The sequence below is a fragment of the Nicotiana tabacum genome, chromosome 5 (assembly GCF_000715075.1).
Source record: "Nicotiana tabacum cultivar K326 chromosome 5, ASM71507v2, whole genome shotgun sequence".
NCBI classification, from domain to species: Eukaryota; Viridiplantae; Streptophyta; class Magnoliopsida; order Solanales; family Solanaceae; genus Nicotiana; species Nicotiana tabacum.
Window position 1 is genome coordinate 157,319,020 of NC_134084.1, and position 18,505 is coordinate 157,337,524.

General features: G+C 36.3%; 3 protein-coding genes across 6 annotated transcripts; all 3 read right to left on the bottom strand.

Annotated features, from left to right (window-relative positions):
• Positions 1-1,137: 1,137 nt before the first annotated feature.
• Positions 1,138-5,085, bottom strand: LOC107791422 (NADH dehydrogenase [ubiquinone] 1 beta subcomplex subunit 9-like). Its single transcript, XM_016613484.2, has 6 exons — positions 4,869-5,085; positions 4,738-4,779; positions 3,598-3,679; positions 2,607-2,662; positions 1,621-1,694; positions 1,138-1,380 (listed from the first exon to the last, which is right to left on the bottom strand). Exons 1-5 carry the CDS (start codon positions 4,998-5,000, stop codon positions 1,647-1,649), a joined length of 360 nt encoding a protein of 119 aa, XP_016468970.1. The 5' UTR covers positions 5,001-5,085; the 3' UTR covers positions 1,138-1,380; positions 1,621-1,646.
• Positions 5,086-5,944: 859 nt separating this feature from the next.
• On the bottom strand, positions 5,945-9,766 carry LOC107791431 (fructose-bisphosphate aldolase 1, chloroplastic-like). The gene is made up of 5 exons (XM_016613494.2): positions 9,388-9,766; positions 8,290-8,559; positions 7,855-7,964; positions 7,406-7,766; positions 5,945-6,457 (listed from the first exon to the last, which is right to left on the bottom strand). Exons 1-5 carry the CDS (start codon positions 9,559-9,561, stop codon positions 6,179-6,181), a joined length of 1,194 nt encoding a protein of 397 aa, XP_016468980.1. The 5' UTR covers positions 9,562-9,766; the 3' UTR covers positions 5,945-6,178.
• Positions 9,767-10,870: 1,104 nt separating this feature from the next.
• On the bottom strand, positions 10,871-17,795 carry LOC107791436 (uncharacterized). 4 transcript variants are annotated; one of them, XM_075254344.1, is made up of 4 exons: positions 17,635-17,795; positions 13,479-13,703; positions 12,610-12,702; positions 10,871-11,747 (listed from the first exon to the last, which is right to left on the bottom strand). In XM_075254344.1, the coding sequence occupies exons 2-4, from the start codon at positions 13,619-13,621 to the stop codon at positions 11,132-11,134; spliced, it is 852 nt and encodes a 283-aa protein (XP_075110445.1). In that variant the 5' UTR covers positions 13,622-13,703; positions 17,635-17,795; the 3' UTR covers positions 10,871-11,131. The 4 variants fall into 4 exon arrangements, with proteins under 4 accessions (XP_075110445.1, XP_075110443.1, XP_075110444.1 ...); XM_075254342.1 differs by having other exon boundaries at positions 12,610-12,705; XM_075254343.1 differs by having other exon boundaries at positions 12,610-12,705; positions 13,479-13,999; positions 17,635-17,789.
• Positions 17,796-18,505: the final 710 nt, after the last annotated feature.

An 18,505-nucleotide genomic window follows, 5' to 3' on the forward strand; every position in this document is an offset into this window, starting at 1 on the left:
AGACCGGGCTCACTTGAACCGGCCCGTTTGGCACGCGGTCCTGGGTCGGGCCCGAACCACAATACAACCTTAGTTGAATGTGGACAGAATGAAATATTCGATCTAATTCATATTTAATACATAAAAAAAAAATAGGTTGACCAACGGATAATATGAATATCCATATTATTCATCACTTCTTCAATATGATCACTTTTGAGGGAATTCCTGAGAAAAATATTTAAAATAACCGGATTTACAACTGTTAATTGAAAAATAATCACAATTTCAAAGTAATAAGAATTTAGCCACTTTTTTTTTTATGTAAAGATAAAATCTGAACAAAAACACCCTTAAAAATCATGAAATATTCCAGCATAATATGCTGAAGTTCGATTTTTTTTTTATATATGAGCTTCCAACATAATGTGTTGGAATTTCATAATGTGTTGTAATTCCAATATAATATGCGGGAAGTTTATATGCCAAAGCTCCATAATCCCGCATATTATGCTGGAACTTTCAGTTTGCTGGAGTTCCAACATAATGCTAGAAGTTTATGCGCAGGAGCTCCATAATCCCACATATTATGCTGGAACTTTTCGTGTTTCAGCAAAACAATGGCTATTTTTCAATGACTTTGCAAACGCTGGCTATTTTCCAATTACCAGTACAAAAACTGGCTAGCCCGTGCCATTTTCACAAAATTCCTAGTCTCCCAAACTTGAGGGACCCCCAATATGGTCTTGCAAATGTAAAAGTTAAACCCATTATTTATCCATTTTTAAAAAAGTTCATTATCCAATTCATTTTTTAGTGAATAATATGGATAGATAAAGTTTTTAAATTCATTTTGCCACCACGAATTATTGGCCTATCGTGTATTTTAATCTATTATCTTTATCATGAATAGTTTTCTGTAATAATAAATGTAAAAGAGAGATGAATCGTGTTCTCTATGGGTGTAAGTAAAACGAAGTTGTATCAATTTAATCTTGGTTTTGAGTATGGTTCCATGTTTGTCGCCGTCACGACTCCTATAGATAAAAGACAAACATCAAATTTTAATTGAAAATTTGTCCAAACCAACGATAGAAGTGAACCAAAGATAATCAAAATATGAGAAAATTGAAAAGCCACATAATCCTCGCACTTCACTGATTTTGACTTGCTCCATCTCCATGTTTTGACGTTTATTTTTGAAATTTTGCAGTTTGCAGCTGACACTTAGTAAACAGGAAAATTAAAGTAACCATAGTATGGTGCCAATTCACATTTCGAAACGTACAACTAATAATCATACCAAATTCACATGGAGAAGTCTGTGAAGCAGATGGTGTCACTCAGAAAAAGAAGAGACATGATTTGAATGTTCTCACATGTCTGCAACTTCTGAATTTGCTGCACCCAAAAACATAACATGTAAAATCAAAAGGGAGAATTGGTAAGCAACTAAGCATACATTCTAATAACTAGAATGATAAAGAACGAATGATATTTCCATTACTGATGACAATGACAATTTATGATGAGGGATATAACCATCATCAGAGTACGAGTGAAGTGCAGTTACTTGCATTTCTAACAAAAGTACAGAACCATTTGAGCAGCAAATATGAAGATAAACAAACTTGCTTCTACCTTTATTTTATAACCATGAGAAAGGATCATATTAATTCAGCCTCTTCCTTGCCATAGTCATACACTATCTCAATCTGCATCAAGAACTTATGAATTAGGGCCCATTGTGATAGTATCACAAGAAATCAAGAATATAAGATATTGGGTGGATCTGGCACCTAGTACATGTCTATTAATAAATATATGGTAGCAACTCAAGCATGAAGAGGCAATATAGAAGTACCAAAACGAAAGCCCAATGCTTATTCTATATAATTGCCATACCAGTACAAAGAAACACGAGTGTATCATGAGAAATTGGCATGAAATGCAGTAAGCATTATGGCAGGATACTCAATTTTCTAAAAGATATATTTTCATGATACACAAGTAACTGAGTTTTGGCAATTAATATAAAGCACAAACTTGAAATGGAGTTGTTATTGCTTAGTGTTATTACTTTCCTCTCTATTTTCTGGTTATTACGTTGTTGGTGTTATCTTTCTGGATTCCTTTGTTGTTACTACTACACTATCTCGTTCCATCTTATTGTGCCGAGGTCTATCGGAAACAGCCTCTCTACTTCGAGGGTGGGACAACTAATCCCCGAATAATTAATCCTGGAATAACTTGTTTCCCAACTGAACGACCCCTAAAAGTCCGCATAACATCATGCCTACTCCCATAAACAAAAAATTGAAATCCTACACCACCAACCTTCACAGTTGATGCATGAACCTAGAAAAGTGAAGCTACAATATAGACAGTACACATAATGAGCAAATAAACAGCCAATCACTCAACTTCAATACGCACCATGGCAAGAAAGAAAATAAAAAAGATATCGATGTATTGTTGGTATCCGTATTCAGCTCACAGTACTAAACAGAAGTAAAAATATGGTATTGGTAGAAATTTACAAGGAGGATAGCAGGAAAGAACTCAAGCAACCGCTTAAAATAAATTAGAGAGGGTGCACAATGCAAATAAACTTCTAAACAGATTACCCCTTCTGGCGGTACAGGGTTTCTGTTGAACTTGGAACCACCAGGAGCCCATGGAACTGCTCATCAAAGCAAAGAAGAACAAGATACTTTTAGAAGTCCAGAATAGTAGTAAGAGTTGCTAAAAGATTTTCTCTGCCCAATTTTACTTGATAAAAAAAGAAAAATTTCTGTCCAAGATAGTCGAAACTAACATGTCCACTGAGTGTCAGCAAATTAAAGTTACTTTTTTCAGTTAAAGCCCGTTTGGATTAGCTCAAAAAAAGTGGGTTTTCAGCCGAACTAGCTTTTAAGCCAAAAAACAATAATTTGGGATTGCCCAGCTTACTGCTTTTGGCTTGTTTTAAGCAGTTTTTAACTTATTCTAAGCACTTTTTGACTTTGTCAAACACTGAAAAAAGCTAAAAAGAGCTTAAAAACTGATTTGACCAGCTTAAAAACCCATCCAAACAACCTAACACAACAGCATATGACTTTATGCTTCTCTTCCTTCGGTATCGATGCACTAATAGTGTTTAAACATATTTTTACGGCTGTTCACAATGAACATTGTAATAAGGAAGAAAATCAGATAGTCCATCAAGGAAAAGTACAATGCAGGCAATACAAGAATTTAGGAAATCCCCAGTTAGCTAGCATCTTATAAGCAGAAATCTTAGACACTATCCACTTCTAAATGTATAAGTTTCTGCCAGAAATATAGTCTTGGTTATAAAAAATTGCAGTCTTTTACTCATAATTTAGAAAAGTTATCCTCCCAGGGACCAAACATCAACGACCTCCAACTGTTGGAAGCATGTCACATAAAAAAGGGCAACCAAGCAGATCTGGACACAATCCTATGCAAGCACTAATTTAAGTAAATGATTCGAGTTGAAGACTTATTCCTCATACACTAGGGTCTCAGATGAATTCTTCTTTTTTGTTTGAAATTTCCTTCATATGAACAAAATTCAACTTGCCACATGAATTAAGAGCTCGCGATTAAATTTACCAATGTAGGGATCAGGGTGCCGCCACTTATTATAGCTTGCTTCACCATCAGCTATTAGTCTATCAATAGTTTCAACATCTTCCTGGATGTCAACAAAGTGAACAAAAAGAGAATATCAGATTACATATACAAGTGTGATAAGAATAGTACATTACTTCAGTTGCACTAATGAATGCTGCTCCTGCTTATCCCTTTGCCCATGAAATCAGCTAATACTAAGACAAGCAAGTAGATTCATTTCTTTCCGTCCTGGAAAACATTTTCTTTCATTATAAAAGTTTCTGAATGAATACTTGAAAATAGTAAAACTAAAGCAGATGATCGATTTCTTTTCATTATGTCAATTTCACATGGAGAAATCACTTCATATAAAAATAAGGACATATACATTTTTTCCTTTTCAAGAAGAAAAAAGAAGCTATAGACCTTAATCCCTACATTGAGCTGAAGACAGTTGCTTACACCAAAAACCGGTAATTTTTTGCACACAAATGCATAAAAAGAGAACTAACAAGCTGATAGACAAGATTTTTGCACATGGACAGGTCACTTTATATGACAATAAGGACATAAGTGTGTTTGATAGAAGCAAGACATTCTCATTTTCGACTGATTTATTACCAGAAAATATTTTCCACCAATAGAAAAAAATGACTTTCACAGAACATTTCCCTTCACGCATATCCCAACTCTCCATATCACTTGTTTCAAACCACACTAATACATCTTTGTAATCTTTAATACTCAAGAAATTCAGCAAAACACTATCCTTGTACTCTTTTCGTTCGAATTCTATGAGTATCAAATGGCACTTACTTTGAGAATCAACTGTCAACTTACTTCATAGTTTATACCAATCTAACCCCGAAAAATGACACAGAAAATGATTTTTCAAGGTAAACATTTCACTCCATTCCAAATGCTATGGGCCCGTCTTTCTTCTTTTTGATATGTAAAAAAATTAAAGATATAGACCTTACTTCCTACAATGAGCTTAAGCAAATTTATTTCTACCAAAAAAATTACTACAACTTTTAGCATATAAATGCCTAAAAAGGATAAAATAACATGTCAAAAATCATAAAACATCAATTTACTGGAAAAATAAATTTAAAAAAATGAAGGAGAATGAGGTCAAACCACGTGTTTGTTGGCCTCAAACCTCTCCCTGAGCGCATCGGCCTGAAACAAAAAACATAAAAAATTAACAACTTAATGAGAAAGACAATGATATGAAGAAAGGTGGAGATCGAATCCATGGTAGAGATTACATCAGAATAAAAGAGGTGACGATGAACGGCCCAATTGAGAGTGTCTCTGAGAGCACGCCTGTAGAGGATCCTCACTCTCTCCTTCTGTGCTGCTCTTCTCGCTACGTACCACGCTGATGCTACTCCGCTCATCGCTTCTCTTTCTCCCTCCTAAATCTTTCACACTCTGCTCTCCGTTTCTTCTCTTTGCTTTGAATATCCCCAAATCATGTATGCTGGGACTCACGACATCGTTTTGATCCCCTTTTTTGGGGGGCTTTCATAAATGACAGTCAATTTTGCAAAAATAAAAAATTTCCATTTTTTATTATGTTTTGTTAAAACATATTTTATTATCATTCATACTTGCATCAATGTAGATTGCCTGAATTATATTCTTGGTGTGCTGCACTTCTACGAATGTTGTGTGAATGCAGGATACTTTGTGCACCAAACTTCCCTTGCTTTATTCAAATTAGAATTACTCCTCTCGTCACAATTTATGTGAGTTAAAAAAAAAATTTAAAACTTGTGGTTGAAACAAGCTATAGATATTTGTGTATTATTTCATTAAGGATGTTAAAAGTTAAATTATTCGATATATAGAAAGGTATAATTTTTGTTATAACAAACTAAAAAGGGAATAACACATAAATTGAGATAGAAGGAGCACTACAAAGGCATGGTATTAGATGAGTTAATTGTCGCTTTAGGTTTAATTGTTTTTTCTGGTTTATGACGTACCTATGAGCGGATTATTACTTTTTATCATCTCAGACGGTCCTTTTATTAAACGCAATATAAGGAAACAATTTATTTGTATCTGCTTGGTTTGACGTAAACAACAGGTATACATAAGTCCTTGCCCGGAATATAATTCCTCTTTTTTTCTAAAAGTAAATGATGGGTAGTCCCTGAAATGACTCTTGTTCAAGCTTTGTAGTCAATGAAGAAGGCTTTTGACTCTCCATAAGGTATAGTGTAACCTAAAGTCATATGAAATGCATATCAAAGTTATTATTAGTTAGAAATTAAACAACCAAGGTTATCTTAGTACAACACAACTGAAAACTAGAAAACTAATTCAAGCTCAAACATTGTAGGAAACAGTTCCACCAGTAGTGTATGATTCATTGATAAAATACTACTGCTAGTAGTTTCAATCAGCAAGCAAATAGTAAAGTGGTTAAATTGTACAAATAATCAATCATCTCAAAAATACTCTTCTCCATAGCTAATACTGATTACAATTTTGCATTCCACTTGCTACACTATACTCATCCAACTTATTTGTTTTTCTTCACTTCTTCATGTTCAAGACTTTCATGCCCTTAGTAAACGTATCCCTTAACGAACATTCCTTGTTTAGCTTCGTCTGATTCTCCCTCGCCAGTGTATTTGCCAAGTTGAGCGAGAGAATTGGCCTTAGCCCTGACCAGCAACGCGTCCTGAGCAGCCTTTACGTTCTCAGGAAGTCCGCCCCATGTCTTCAAGCAAGTGTTTTGAAGAGCCCTCGCGTATGAGAAAGATACGTGCCACGGGTTTGGAGCTTGGTTCATGGCATTCAAGTTGTATGTAGCCTCAACTTCTGATTGTCCACCAGATAAGAACTGTTCAAATGCCAACAAACATTGAACTAATTAGCAATAACCTTTGTTAAAAATTTGTGTTGCTTGTCACCTCAAAAGTTTACTCATTTTTCCCTCTAGTTACAGCCTTTACAGTATGCACTAACAATAAGTTGAAACTTTCTAGTGATAGTCACCAAGAATTTCTCGAAACTCTCCGCCATCTTAAAGGTAGAGTTAAGGTTTGCGTACACACTATCCTCGCCAGACCTCACTTGTGGAATTACACTCGGGTTTTTTTTTTTTTTTTTTTTTTGTTTTTGTTGTAGCTTAATTAGACATCCCAAAGCATAGGTTTCAATGGTTCTTAATGTAATTTTTATATGTTTTTTGCCTTTTTGGTAACTTTTACGAGTTTAACTTCTATACACTGACTGTGCGAAATATTTTGTTGCTATCTAAGTCATCTACTTACAATATAACTATATGTAACTGATCACAATAAGTGGAACTAGTTACCTTAAAATAAGGCAGATAACTTGCTATAACAGATTAAATTACACTAATAGCATAAAGTTCTACTACCGTCAGTGTATATAAGTTAAACTCAATGCATATATCCCAGTATATTCAGAAAGTCTTCTGGCAATCGACAAGCTTTTCTTTTCCTGTTATAAGTATTATTGTATTAACAACTACAAAATCTATATAGCTTTATGTCTTTAGCAACTCATATATATAGAACTGAGAATTAGTTTTAAAAAAAGAGTAGCCCGTTGCATTAAGTTTTTGCTATGTGCAGGATCCGAGGAAGGGATGGACCACAAAGGTCTATCGTACGCAGCCTTACCCTGCATTTCTGCAAGAGGCTGTTTCCACGGCTCGAACTAGTGACCTCCTTGTCACATGGTAGCAACTTTACCAGTTACGCCACGACTCTCCTTCAGAATTGAAAATTAGTGAAACTATAAAATTGAGAAGGAAACTTGCCATGATTCCAGGGACAGCAGGGGGAATTCTTCGGCGGAGAAGCTTGAGAGTATAATCAGCAACTTGCTCAGGAGTTGCCCTGTCTTTGCATTCAGCACCAGGAGTGACCATACTCGGCTTGAGGAGAATACCTTCAAACATGACATTGTTCTCAGCGAGGTAAAAGAAGACCTCGGCCCAAACCTGCTGTGCAACCTCAAAAGTCCTTTCAATGCCATGTTCACCATCCAACAATATTTCCGGCTCCACAATTGGGACCAAACCACTGTCCTGAGCAATAGCAGCATAGCGAGCCAAACCCCACGCTGCTTCCTTCACTGCCAATGCAGATGGTCCGTTGGGAATGCTCACGACTGTACGCCTGAAATACCAAAAACATCAAGTATATATCATTATAGTGCACCGAGTTGCCCTTTTTACTGAAGTAACTCAGATTTCCTAAAATTTACCATTTGGCAAAGCGAGCTCCTTGTTGGTAGTATGCAGCAGTACGAGAGGCAAGGCCGTCTAGACCTTGACACCATGACTCATCATTTGAACCAGCAAGCGGCACTAAACCCTGTTTTAATCAAGTCATAAGATGATCAGGAACGTAATTTGATTTCTTTTGATCATTAAAAACAACATTTTCAAGCTCAACTTATATCAGCCCGATTAACTCTTCTTCGCTCTTGCTTTATAACGCATGTAGTTTGAACCAAATTTCAAAACATAGTTGAACACCATGTTATTTTATTCGTCTGGCCTCCAACCAAAGGCGGACTCAGAATCTTAAATCATCGGGTGCAAAGTATCCTTTGCATCGACTACTTTTTCATTGTAGTGATTCTACAACGACTTACATTAAATATATAATTCCCAAAAGTGTTGCATTTCAAATATACCTTGTCAACTTTGATACCAGGAACAATATTTTGTTCAACAAGGACATCAACCATTTTGCGTCCATCAGTCGTGGATTGGTAGAGAGTCTCCTCGAAAAGAATGGCACCAGAGACGTACTGTCCAAGACCTGGAGCTGTTATAAGCAAAGTTCTATAAGCTTGGCGGTTAGCCTCAGTGTTCTCTAATCCAATGGAAGCCAAACGCTTTCCGCAAGTGGCATTGGACTCGTCCATCGCCAATATTCCACGCCCTGGTGATGCAATTGTTTTCTGCACAGTTACCATAAACACTTCATTATTACATTGGTCTTTCATTTGCCTCTTGCTCGACTTATAAACTTTTTTAAAAACTAAAAAGTGCATAAAACGATCTGCTAAATTTACCGATGAAGCATTAACGACGGCCAATTATTACTCCATCTGTCTCAATTTTTGGGGTATTGTTCGGACTTCGGATTTCGAGAGCCAAACTTCTTAATTTTGACAGTGAATTGAACATAGAATCTTTAAGTTTTTGAAATAAAATTTACATAATAAAAAACTACGTAAAAAGTATTATAAGTCACAGTAATTAACTATTCAAAATGTTTAAAAGGCATATGAGAATATTGCTGTCAAATAAAAAACTCCTTTGACGCTCGTCCGAATGGTGCCACATATATTGGGTTGGAGGGAGTAATGGATTTAACCTATATACAGATAGTGAAACCCATTTCTATACTATCAATATATTCTTTTTTACTAGTTATAACACGTTATTTACTTCATCTTTGAGGTCATCAAATTTGGATTACTTTTGGTGACTACAGGTGGATCCATGATTTAATGTTTATGAGTTTCTGCAATGACCTCGAGTAAATTTTCAATAGCAACTGAGTTCACATTCAAATATATAGATATTTAGTGAAGTTTGCGAACACATATACATTGTTTGGACAAAAGCTACTGGATTCACATGAACCCGTAGGTCGCAAGGTGAATCCTCCCCTGTCGGTGGCTACACAATATTGTAGGTTATATAACATGTTAATGTGCATACATTTTACACTATCACTGTACAAAAGTTAAACTCATTATTAATAGACGAATGAAACTTACAGCGGTCTTAACGAGCTCATCAGCATAGGAAGAAGCAGCGCGGACAGTGAGACAAGGGGCGGTTGTAGGGTGGCAACGGATTACTGAGACGGAAGATTGGCGAAGAGTTTGTCCCTTAACGAACTCAGATTTGTCAAGAACTGGAGATGATTTTAGCAGAGATGCTGAGGCCATTTTCTTGATCTTTTTCTTTTTCCTCAAAGTAAGAGTACCTTATCTCAGCTTTCTCCTCTAGTCTCTCCTTGCCACAAACAAAGTTCTCAAGCAGTTCCAAATTTATAACTGTGCTAAGACTGCAATGAGAAAACCATAATGAAGATATCTCATTTGAGGTTGTCATGCTCTGAACAATGTACACTTGCCATGTAGACATGATTTTTCTTTTTGGTGTAGTACAAGTGGTTAAAATATATGGAATTATTTCCACCTTGCAAAAGAATCTCCACTATGTTATCATATGGACTTTTCAAGTCATTAAAACTGAAAAATATTTCTTGGTTTCTTGGAGTTATTTGAGAATTGAAAGCGACAGTACAATCATGATATACTAGAGTACAATTAAGTTGGTTTGCACAAAGCAACACCGTGCCCAAACGTGAGGCTATGATTAGCAATCCATCTCCTGTAATTAATGGTTATGGCTTTGTTTCAGCAGTTTGTCTTTTCTTGAGGCAAGGATCTATAGAAAATAGCCCCTCTACGTTCTCAAGGTAGGGGTAAGATCCGCGTACACAATATACTCCCCAGATCTCACTTGAGGGCTGATCCAATTAAGGGTTTGTGAGTTCGACAAGAATGATGCAGTTAACAGCACAGATACCAAGAAAAACCAATATGTTCGTTGCCCTCATCCTTGCATTGGCTAGCAGAATCACCAAATAAAAATGCGCCTCGCTATAGTTTACATCAATCCATGTTCTAAATAATAGTTTCATCATATCCATTCAAAAGATATAAAGACACAAATCAAAATAACTAGTTCCAATTAAGGGTTTGTGAGTTCGACAAGAATGATGTAGTTAACAGCACAGATACCAAGAAAAACCAATATGTTCGTTGCCCTCATCCTTGCATTGGCTAGCAGAATCACCAAATAAAAATGCGCCTCGCTATAGTTTACATCAATCCATGTTCTAAATAATAGTTTCATCATATCCATTCAAAAGATATAAAGACACAAATCAAAATAACTAGTTCCAATTAAGGGTTTGTGAGTTCGACAAGAATGATGTAGTTAACAGCACAGATACCAAGAAAAACCAATATGTTCGTTGCCCTCATCCTTGCATTGGCTAGCAGAATCACCAAATAAAAATGCGCCTCGCTATAGTTTACATCAATCCATGTTCTAAATAATAGTTTCATCATATCCATTCAAAAGATATAAAGACACAAATCAAAATAACTAGTTCCAATTAAGGGTTTGTGAGTTCGACAAGAATGATGTAGTTAACAGCACAGTTAACAGCACAGATACCAAGAAAAACCAATATGTTCGTTGCCCTCATCCTTGCATTGGCTAGCAGAATCACCAAATAAAAATGCGCCTCGCTATAGTTTACATCAATCCATGTTCTAAATAATAGTTTCATCATATCCATTCAAAAGATATAAAGACACAAATCAAAATAAGTAGTTCCAAAATTCCGATATTCTAAAGTAAATGTCAATCCCAATTCGAAGAGGGAAGAAGAACAAGATATCATCAATAGTCACCCTATTGATATGGCAGGTCTTTTATCAGTCAGTACCTCCTAGGAAAACGGTCCATAAACCTTCCAGGGGGATGGTCCATAAACCTTCCCGGAGGGCGGTCCATAAACCTTCCCGAGGGGTGGTCCATAAACCTTCCGGAGGGGCACTCATAAGCTAGGTGTCCTCTTCCCCCACAGTTGTGACAGATCATCAATGGCATGCAATCTCGACTCATGTGGCCCACTTGCTGGCAGTTACGACATACAATGTCCCTATATCCTCCTCCCCCACCAAAAGGACGAGCTCCACCACCCCTCTCTTCAAGAGCACCAGCTTTGGGGCAATCTCTCGCCATATGACCAGATATATTACATAGGTTGCACACAGGATCATTTTGACAATCACGTGCCAGGTGACCAGTCTTCCTACAATTTTTGCATGCCTTGTCATTGGTGCAGTCGACTGCAATATGGCCTTGCTTGAAGCAGTTATTGCACAGCTTCAGGTCACCAGGAGGCAGGGGAGGAGCCGCGCAGTCTCTAGCACGATGTCCTGCCTTTCCACAAGTGTGGCAGATTCCTTCATTTGGACAATCTCCAGCCATGTGGCCTGGCTCTCGGCAATTCCAACAAAGAGATTTTGTGGTACACTCGGAGGCAATATGCCTGTTTAAGTTTTGGAGGCAAAGTCAAAATTAAAGGAGTAACAAATATAACTTGTTTTACCAACATTAATGACCCCAATTTTCGGGCACAAGCGTGTGTGAAAGCACTGATAGAATAGAACAACTACACCTTCTCAACAAAAGATACATGAAAGAATAAGTAATACATGTATTAGGAAAGCCAAAGAAGGAAGTCATTTTATCAAGCAACTTGTAAACACCAGCAGCATGTTGCACATACACTTCCCTTTAAGACAACACTCAAGCTCGAGTCTGGACATTGCCAGTTACCAAGTAAACTACCTTGTATTTGTTTACTGTTTAACGTTATATTAGCGATCCTGTTTAAGCAACTACTATGTACTGGCAGTTCTAATATACTTGCTAAATTTGATTGTTTGATTGTTTGGGTACTTTTACAATCTAAGTACTAATAATTACATATTATTAGTATTTCATTTCAATATGTTGCTTCCTTGCGATGTGAGTGTGTTCAGTTTTCAACAAAGCATGTTCGATTCTGTGTACTAGGTTTCAGGATATCCCCCTTAGTTACCTGTAAGCTAAAAACTATTCAGTGTGCTGCACTTAAGAGATATCAGGGTATCTTGCCCCTTGGTACCTATATCAAATATTAAGTTCTGTGTGTTGTATACTGGAAGAAAGTGATGCAAATAAATGGAACATGCAAGCAATAAAGAATGACAATATAACAGCGCCATTAGCAACTTCTGTGATTCAACTTTAATCTGTTGCACAACTGTTTCTCCAGAATACACTAAGTAAATACAATAGTAATGCTTATGCTTTCACGTTGGACGGGAAACAAGTAGTTATTTAACACAGAATATTGTAATACTTACCCTGGGAGACCACAGTTGTGACATATGGCAACATTAGGGCACTCCCGAGCAAAATGGCCGGGGCGTTTGCAGTTCTTGCAGAGACCACTCTCACTGCTTAAAACATAAACAAGTAATAACAGAAACCATGAGAAAAAGAAGAAATCTTTTCACCAAAGAGCCAAAAATTGTACACTCCGGATCTTAGAGAGAGTTAAAGAGCGGGTAAAATAGCATACTCCAAGAAATTTGTGTATTAAAATAATTCTTTTTGTTTCCACATTCCTTTTGAACTCATTGAGGAATGTATGCAAATGAAATGTGAGGTATGAGGTCAAAATAGATAGGCTAGATTTGATTAGACTCTGGCTACATAAGATCCATAACTTCACTAGCAAAAAAAAAGAAGCAAAATAGTGCTATAACAAAGAACAATTTTTAAAAAAAATGAGAAACCTCATTATTGAACAAAATCCATATCAACTTATCAGAAAATGTAACAGTTCAAGGTATAAAACATTTGAGCTTAATAAGTTCCGGTATTTAACATAAAAGGCACTAATCAGCAGGGATACTGATCATCCCAATTTCACACTTGAGCATTTGGGTCTTATGGAAGTCTAACATTGGACTGCCAAATCAGTTTCCAAACAGCCACGTCAAAGCGTAGTCTAATTATTACTCTAATAATTACAGAACAGCATTACACACCGCAGGGAAATATCTTGAACATAAGTATAAATTCAGTTCAACACTCCAAACATGCATATCAAAACACCCATATAATAATTAGCCTCCATCCAACTCGAACAGACCCAGATCTCTTTGCTCCCACCAACAGGTGCTAGAATGAGAATAGCTAAACATACAAATGATTAAAACCAGAGAACCTGAAACCCCGACGTGACTCCCGTCTATATGGTGCATCACGGTTGGAGAACCGTTGTGTACGGATTTTGCGATCCACTGGGCTCCTGCTCCTGCTCCTGCTTCTGCTCCTGCTCCTGCTTCGGCTTCTGCTGCCCGATCTCATATTCAAAACCAACACAAACAGAACCACCAATTAACGACCTGCTAAAATATCACCACTCCACCACCCAGCTGCTGCCTCCTCCCTGTCCACCACAACCACACATCCAAGACCACATCAGTCCAAATAAACCTTAACTGTACTCCTTTCATTTTAAATACCAAATTCCAACACCACTACAGAGATATTATTCAATATACAAGCATCAAAAGCTTGTTGATTCAGGAAACATCATCCCCAGCTACATCCTCCTAAATATAGAGCATATCTCTTGTGACAAACACATGCCAGCACCACCACATAATCATTAACTACTACTTGTCATACAACAGCTGACAACTGATTCCCAACTTCAAAGACATATGGAGATGGTTTCCTTTGCTGACAGAAAGCTCAAATAAGTGTTGATAGAAGCAAAACCTTTTACCAGAAACAGCAAGTACTTTTGGAGTATAAACAAGTTAAAATCAATAATATGTCATGGAAATTAGAGTTGTGAAACTAAATTTTTTATTTTCTCAATAAAATACCATTATCCTTCCTTTTCTTTTATAAATCAAATGCCATTTTCCTTCTGGTCCAGCTGCAATAGACAAGCAACAACATGGTCTCACAAAAATTAAAACAGAAGCATATTTGCCATATATGGGCCCTTCACATTGGTAATAATAACTAAAAACTTCGGTGTCCAGCCAAAACCCAGTCTCAATGAATAGCTCCTGAAATTCCTTTATTTTCCATCAACCCTAACCCCAACGCTTCAGGTACTACTCTCTCCGTCTCATTTTATGTGTCTTAGTTCGACTGGGTACAAGTTTAAGAATGTAAAAACTTTTGAATCTTGTGGTCTTAAACTAATGGTGTGTATAACATGCCAAAAATACCCTTGAATCTTGTGGCCTTAAACTTCCCATGCCATTCCTATAAGGGAGCATCATTGAGGGTAAAATGGGAATGCTGAAATTAAGATCGTTAAATATAGAAAGGTGATTTAAACAGATTAAAAAGGAAAGCAAGACACGTAAAATTGAAACGGGGTACTAGTTTTAATCTGCTAGTCTATGCCCTCTATTTTTGGAGATTAGCACCTGATAGTGTTTGCCTTGCTCACCAGGTATCATTAAATTCAAAGGATGTCAGCCCGAGTTAAGCTGAGACCATTCATGGAGAGCTACTAATAGAAAGGAAATGAAACCACTACTAAAAGCAAGTATCAAGAAATTCAGCACGATTTACCATAGAGACATCACAGAAGTTTGTGGATCCACCTCTTAACATATAACAACTCATAAATCAACTATCCGCACCAGCAACATTCTCACCCACGTTTCTTCTAATGATGCTAAACAAAGGTTGCCACAGTTTATAAAACTTTCCATACACCCTAGCCCTCTCACTTCAAAGAGACATCAGACAACACCTTGACCTAACATAAGCACAAGCGCATACAGAATGGAGATAGTGTAAGGCACCAGATTCCTACCCTTGGATATCTGCTACTACCACTGCGTACATTCTTTAATAACAAAGCTCTCCGCAACTATATCTTCTCTTAGCTTGAAAGGCTATCTGAGTGAACCCATTGCTTTTTTTCTTCTTTATTCTTTTTTCTTTTTAAATGAGGTATAGAATGGATCCATTACAACAACAACAAACCCAGTAGAGAATGGATCCATTACATCAATCATATATCGGTTGAAGAGTTCCCTTTCTATTTCTTTTTGTTTGTTTCTGTTTTGACAAGTTAAAGATGCCAGGTCAGCACATGACCCTTTCTGCTTCGGATAAGTGCCAAATTATATATTTCTCACTACTTTTTCCTTTTCTTGCCGAAGAAAAAAGTTACTCTCTCTATCTTCAATCTGATAGTCCCATTCAATTTCTAATGGTTAATTATCAGAGTGTGACTGGTAGTAAATAATTCGCTTCCCAAATATAGAAGTTAAAAATTTAGACGTACCTGAAAAAATAACACACAAACTACAAAGTTCTGCATTTCAAGTTTACTGAAACAATAATAAAATAAAACGAACACAAAACTCTTAGGCAAAATATGAATTTGTTGGACCGCAGGAAAATGTTCAATATTACTGAGTAAATACATATACTTTTAACTTTAAAAGGGACTTTTCTGAATTCAGGAGGAAGCTTCATGGTACAGATTCAAGTCATGTTCCCAGCTACAAGTAATAATCATTTTCATCATGCAGCTAACCGATAACTTCCCAATCCATCCCCATTTACATCCTTTCCCAATCTTATCATCTTCAATATTCGTATCACAATTCCTCCTTACTCTAGTCTATCAATATCTTCACATGAATCGCACCCACAGGGTATATGATCATCATCTAAGTTGCTCGGACTCGGGTGCGGGTATCTGATACGAGACGGATCCGAGTATCGGAGTCAACAAAATCTAAATTTTAAGATTCGGGGGTGCGGATCCGGATATGGATACGGGTGCGGGGATTCGGCTAAAAATAATAGAGCTATAAAAATATTGTAAATTTTGAGAGATATTCTGTGAAAAACTTGCATGAATATTGTAGAATTCAATCTTTCACTCTCCAAGATGGACATTATTCTTTCATTCTCCTAAATCTGTTTTATTTTTTATTTTTGAGAAATCAAAATCTCAATTTTTCTCCCAAATTTGTCGATGGACTCCAGTCAAAGTGTCTGAAGTCAGTTAACCGTATACGGGACGTATCCCGCTCCCGCTCCCGTCCCGGTCTCGTATCGGGACGGGGACGGCATCAAAATCGAAGAGTCCGCGCAACTTAGATCATCATAACCCACTGGCCAACAACAACTACGGCTCAATCCTAAACAAGTTAGGATCAACACCATAACCCATTGGCCTAAAGAATTAAATATACTCTGCAATTTCATTCAACGCTCCTTCCTCAGAAAATGAAGAACAAAAGAAAAAAAATTCTTTGCCTTATGTGTATGCCAGGCCGGAAATGTTAAACAAGATTCCAGATTCAACTTCAGCCTTCACCTTTAGCTTCAAAAGTCCTCTTTTATTATTTTATCTTTTTTTGTTGGGGGAGGAAGGGATAAAGAGCTTCAATATATTCAGATATCTTCAATTCATTCGCCAAAAAGTTAATTGGAATCCATAAGCAGAATCGTAAAATAGCTCATCTCCACCACCAATGCTTCGCAGCCAGAGAGCAATGATCCACGCATTAGAACACAAAATTCTCTCAGCTTCTCATTAACCATTAGTACTTTCTACCTGTTCAAAAGTAACAACGAAGCAGTTGTATCCCCATTCAGCTTCCTCCCAATTTACAACATCCCTTAGATATTTCACCACTTCTTTCTCCAGAAAATTTTGGACAGGAAAACACTATGCAAGACAAATCATTAGAAACCCACAAAACTGTAGATCTATTAGGAATAGATGAAGAAACTGTAGGGAAAATATTTGCCTTATCCAAGGGTGTGGCCTACTGGTCAATGAAGTGGGAGGCAAACCATGAAGTCTAAGTTTCAAATCCCAAAGGGGACAAATAATTACTAGGTAATTTCTTCTCATCTGCCTAAACTTCTGTTATTGGGAGGTAACAATTACCCATTGAAATAGTCCATATTCGTGCAAGCTAGCCTGGACACCACTGTCCTAGAAAAAGTAAACAATAATTCCGAAATGTATGCAAGTCAATATTCATGTCCCAACATGACCAAAAAATCCGAGTTTAAGAATCTCTCCAGCTACAATCACCAATGAAACCTAAATCAATCAATGAACTAAGCTTTAATCGCCCAACTATGAATCCTCTATATCAATTCAACTTTTATTCACCCATTTCATTCAGTACTGGTAAATTAAAAAAAAAAAAAAAAAAACTAGAAACATACAAAGATGTAACTGCCAAATGAAATTGAAAATGATGGTAAAGAGCTTTAGCAGAGAACATATAGTACAGGTCATTAATTAACAAGTAAATAATAAACCCAAAATTAATTGCGTAGAAAGACGATAGAGAGAAAGAAGAATGAACCTGAAGCAGCGAACGCTTGTTAATGATAGATCCGGCGCTTAGGTGTAGGTGTAGGTTTAGGTTTAGGGATACTGCAAGTAGAAATAGAGAGAAATAGAGTTACAAGAAAGAAGCAATAGATAAGGCGAGACGGAGAAATAGCTGTTGGCTGAATACACTATTAGGGCTAGTTTGGTAGGAGGCATAATAATTAAGAAAAACTTATCCGTTGTCACAAAATTGTGGTATAATTAATCCTGAGATTAGTTATTCCGGTATTGTAATATTTCTTTATCCTCATAAAAATATAGAATAACTAATCCCGGAATAACTTTTTTCCAACCAAACAAATTATTTTGAATATAATTTTTGAATAAATTGTATTATTTATTGTCGTTTCATGATATTACGCACTAATAATATAAAAATAAACGGTACGAATAAAATTATTATATAAAAATATAAGAATAAAATAAAATTATTTAGTACTAAGAAAAGACAAAATGAGAGAGAAAAATAAGGTAACGACATAACAACACCTATTCGGTCGTTATATAAATGTTAACTTTCGTCATTACATAATGAACGATTTAACAATATGATATAATAATGTTTAAATAACAATAAAAAAATAAATATTATATTTAAAGTAACAATACGATATAATACAATATATGAGTAACAACAATCCAAACAAGTTATTAGGTTCCAGTGTCACTGCCATGCATTATTATTTTATATTTTCACGTGTAATCAGGCTTGAATATAAGGAGGCACATTGAATATATAATTCGGTAAATAAAACTATGTACTTTCTAACAATTAATTGTTAAATGAGATAATCACACATTTTAATAATATTTGTTCATAAGGGTTGCGTGCAGTTGATGTA

Bases quoted from the DNA above. Each gene is read 5' to 3' on its own strand.
- LOC107791422 (XM_016613484.2), bottom strand. From the start codon at position 5,000: ATGAGCGGAGTAGCATCAGCGTGGTACGTAGCGAGAAGAGCAGCACAG. The intron at 4,780-4,868 runs GTAATCTCTACC...TTTTTGTTTCAG, and splicing joins GTCACCTCTTTTATTCTGAT to GCCGATGCGCTCAGGGAGAG. The intron at 2,663-3,597 runs GTAAATTTAATC...TTTGATGAGCAG, and splicing joins GCACCCTGATCCCTACATTG to TTCCATGGGCTCCTGGTGGT.
- LOC107791431 (XM_016613494.2), bottom strand. From the start codon at position 9,561: ATGGCCTCAGCATCTCTGCTAAAATCATCTCCAGTTCTTGACAAATCT. The intron at 8,560-9,387 runs GTAAGTTTCATT...GTAACTGTGCAG, and splicing joins ATGAGCTCGTTAAGACCGCT to AAAACAATTGCATCACCAGG. The intron at 6,458-7,405 runs GCAAGTTTCCTT...GCATTTGAACAG, and splicing joins CTGCTGTCCCTGGAATCATG to TTCTTATCTGGTGGACAATC.
- LOC107791436 (XM_075254342.1), bottom strand. From the start codon at position 13,621: ATGAGATCGGGCAGCAGAAGCCGAAGCAGGAGCAGGAGCAGAAGCAGG. The intron at 12,706-13,478 runs GTTCTCTGGTTT...TTATGTTTTAAG, and splicing joins GAGTCACGTCGGGGTTTCAG to CAGTGAGAGTGGTCTCTGCA. The intron at 11,748-12,609 runs GTAAGTATTACA...AAACTTAAACAG, and splicing joins CACAACTGTGGTCTCCCAGG to GCATATTGCCTCCGAGTGTA.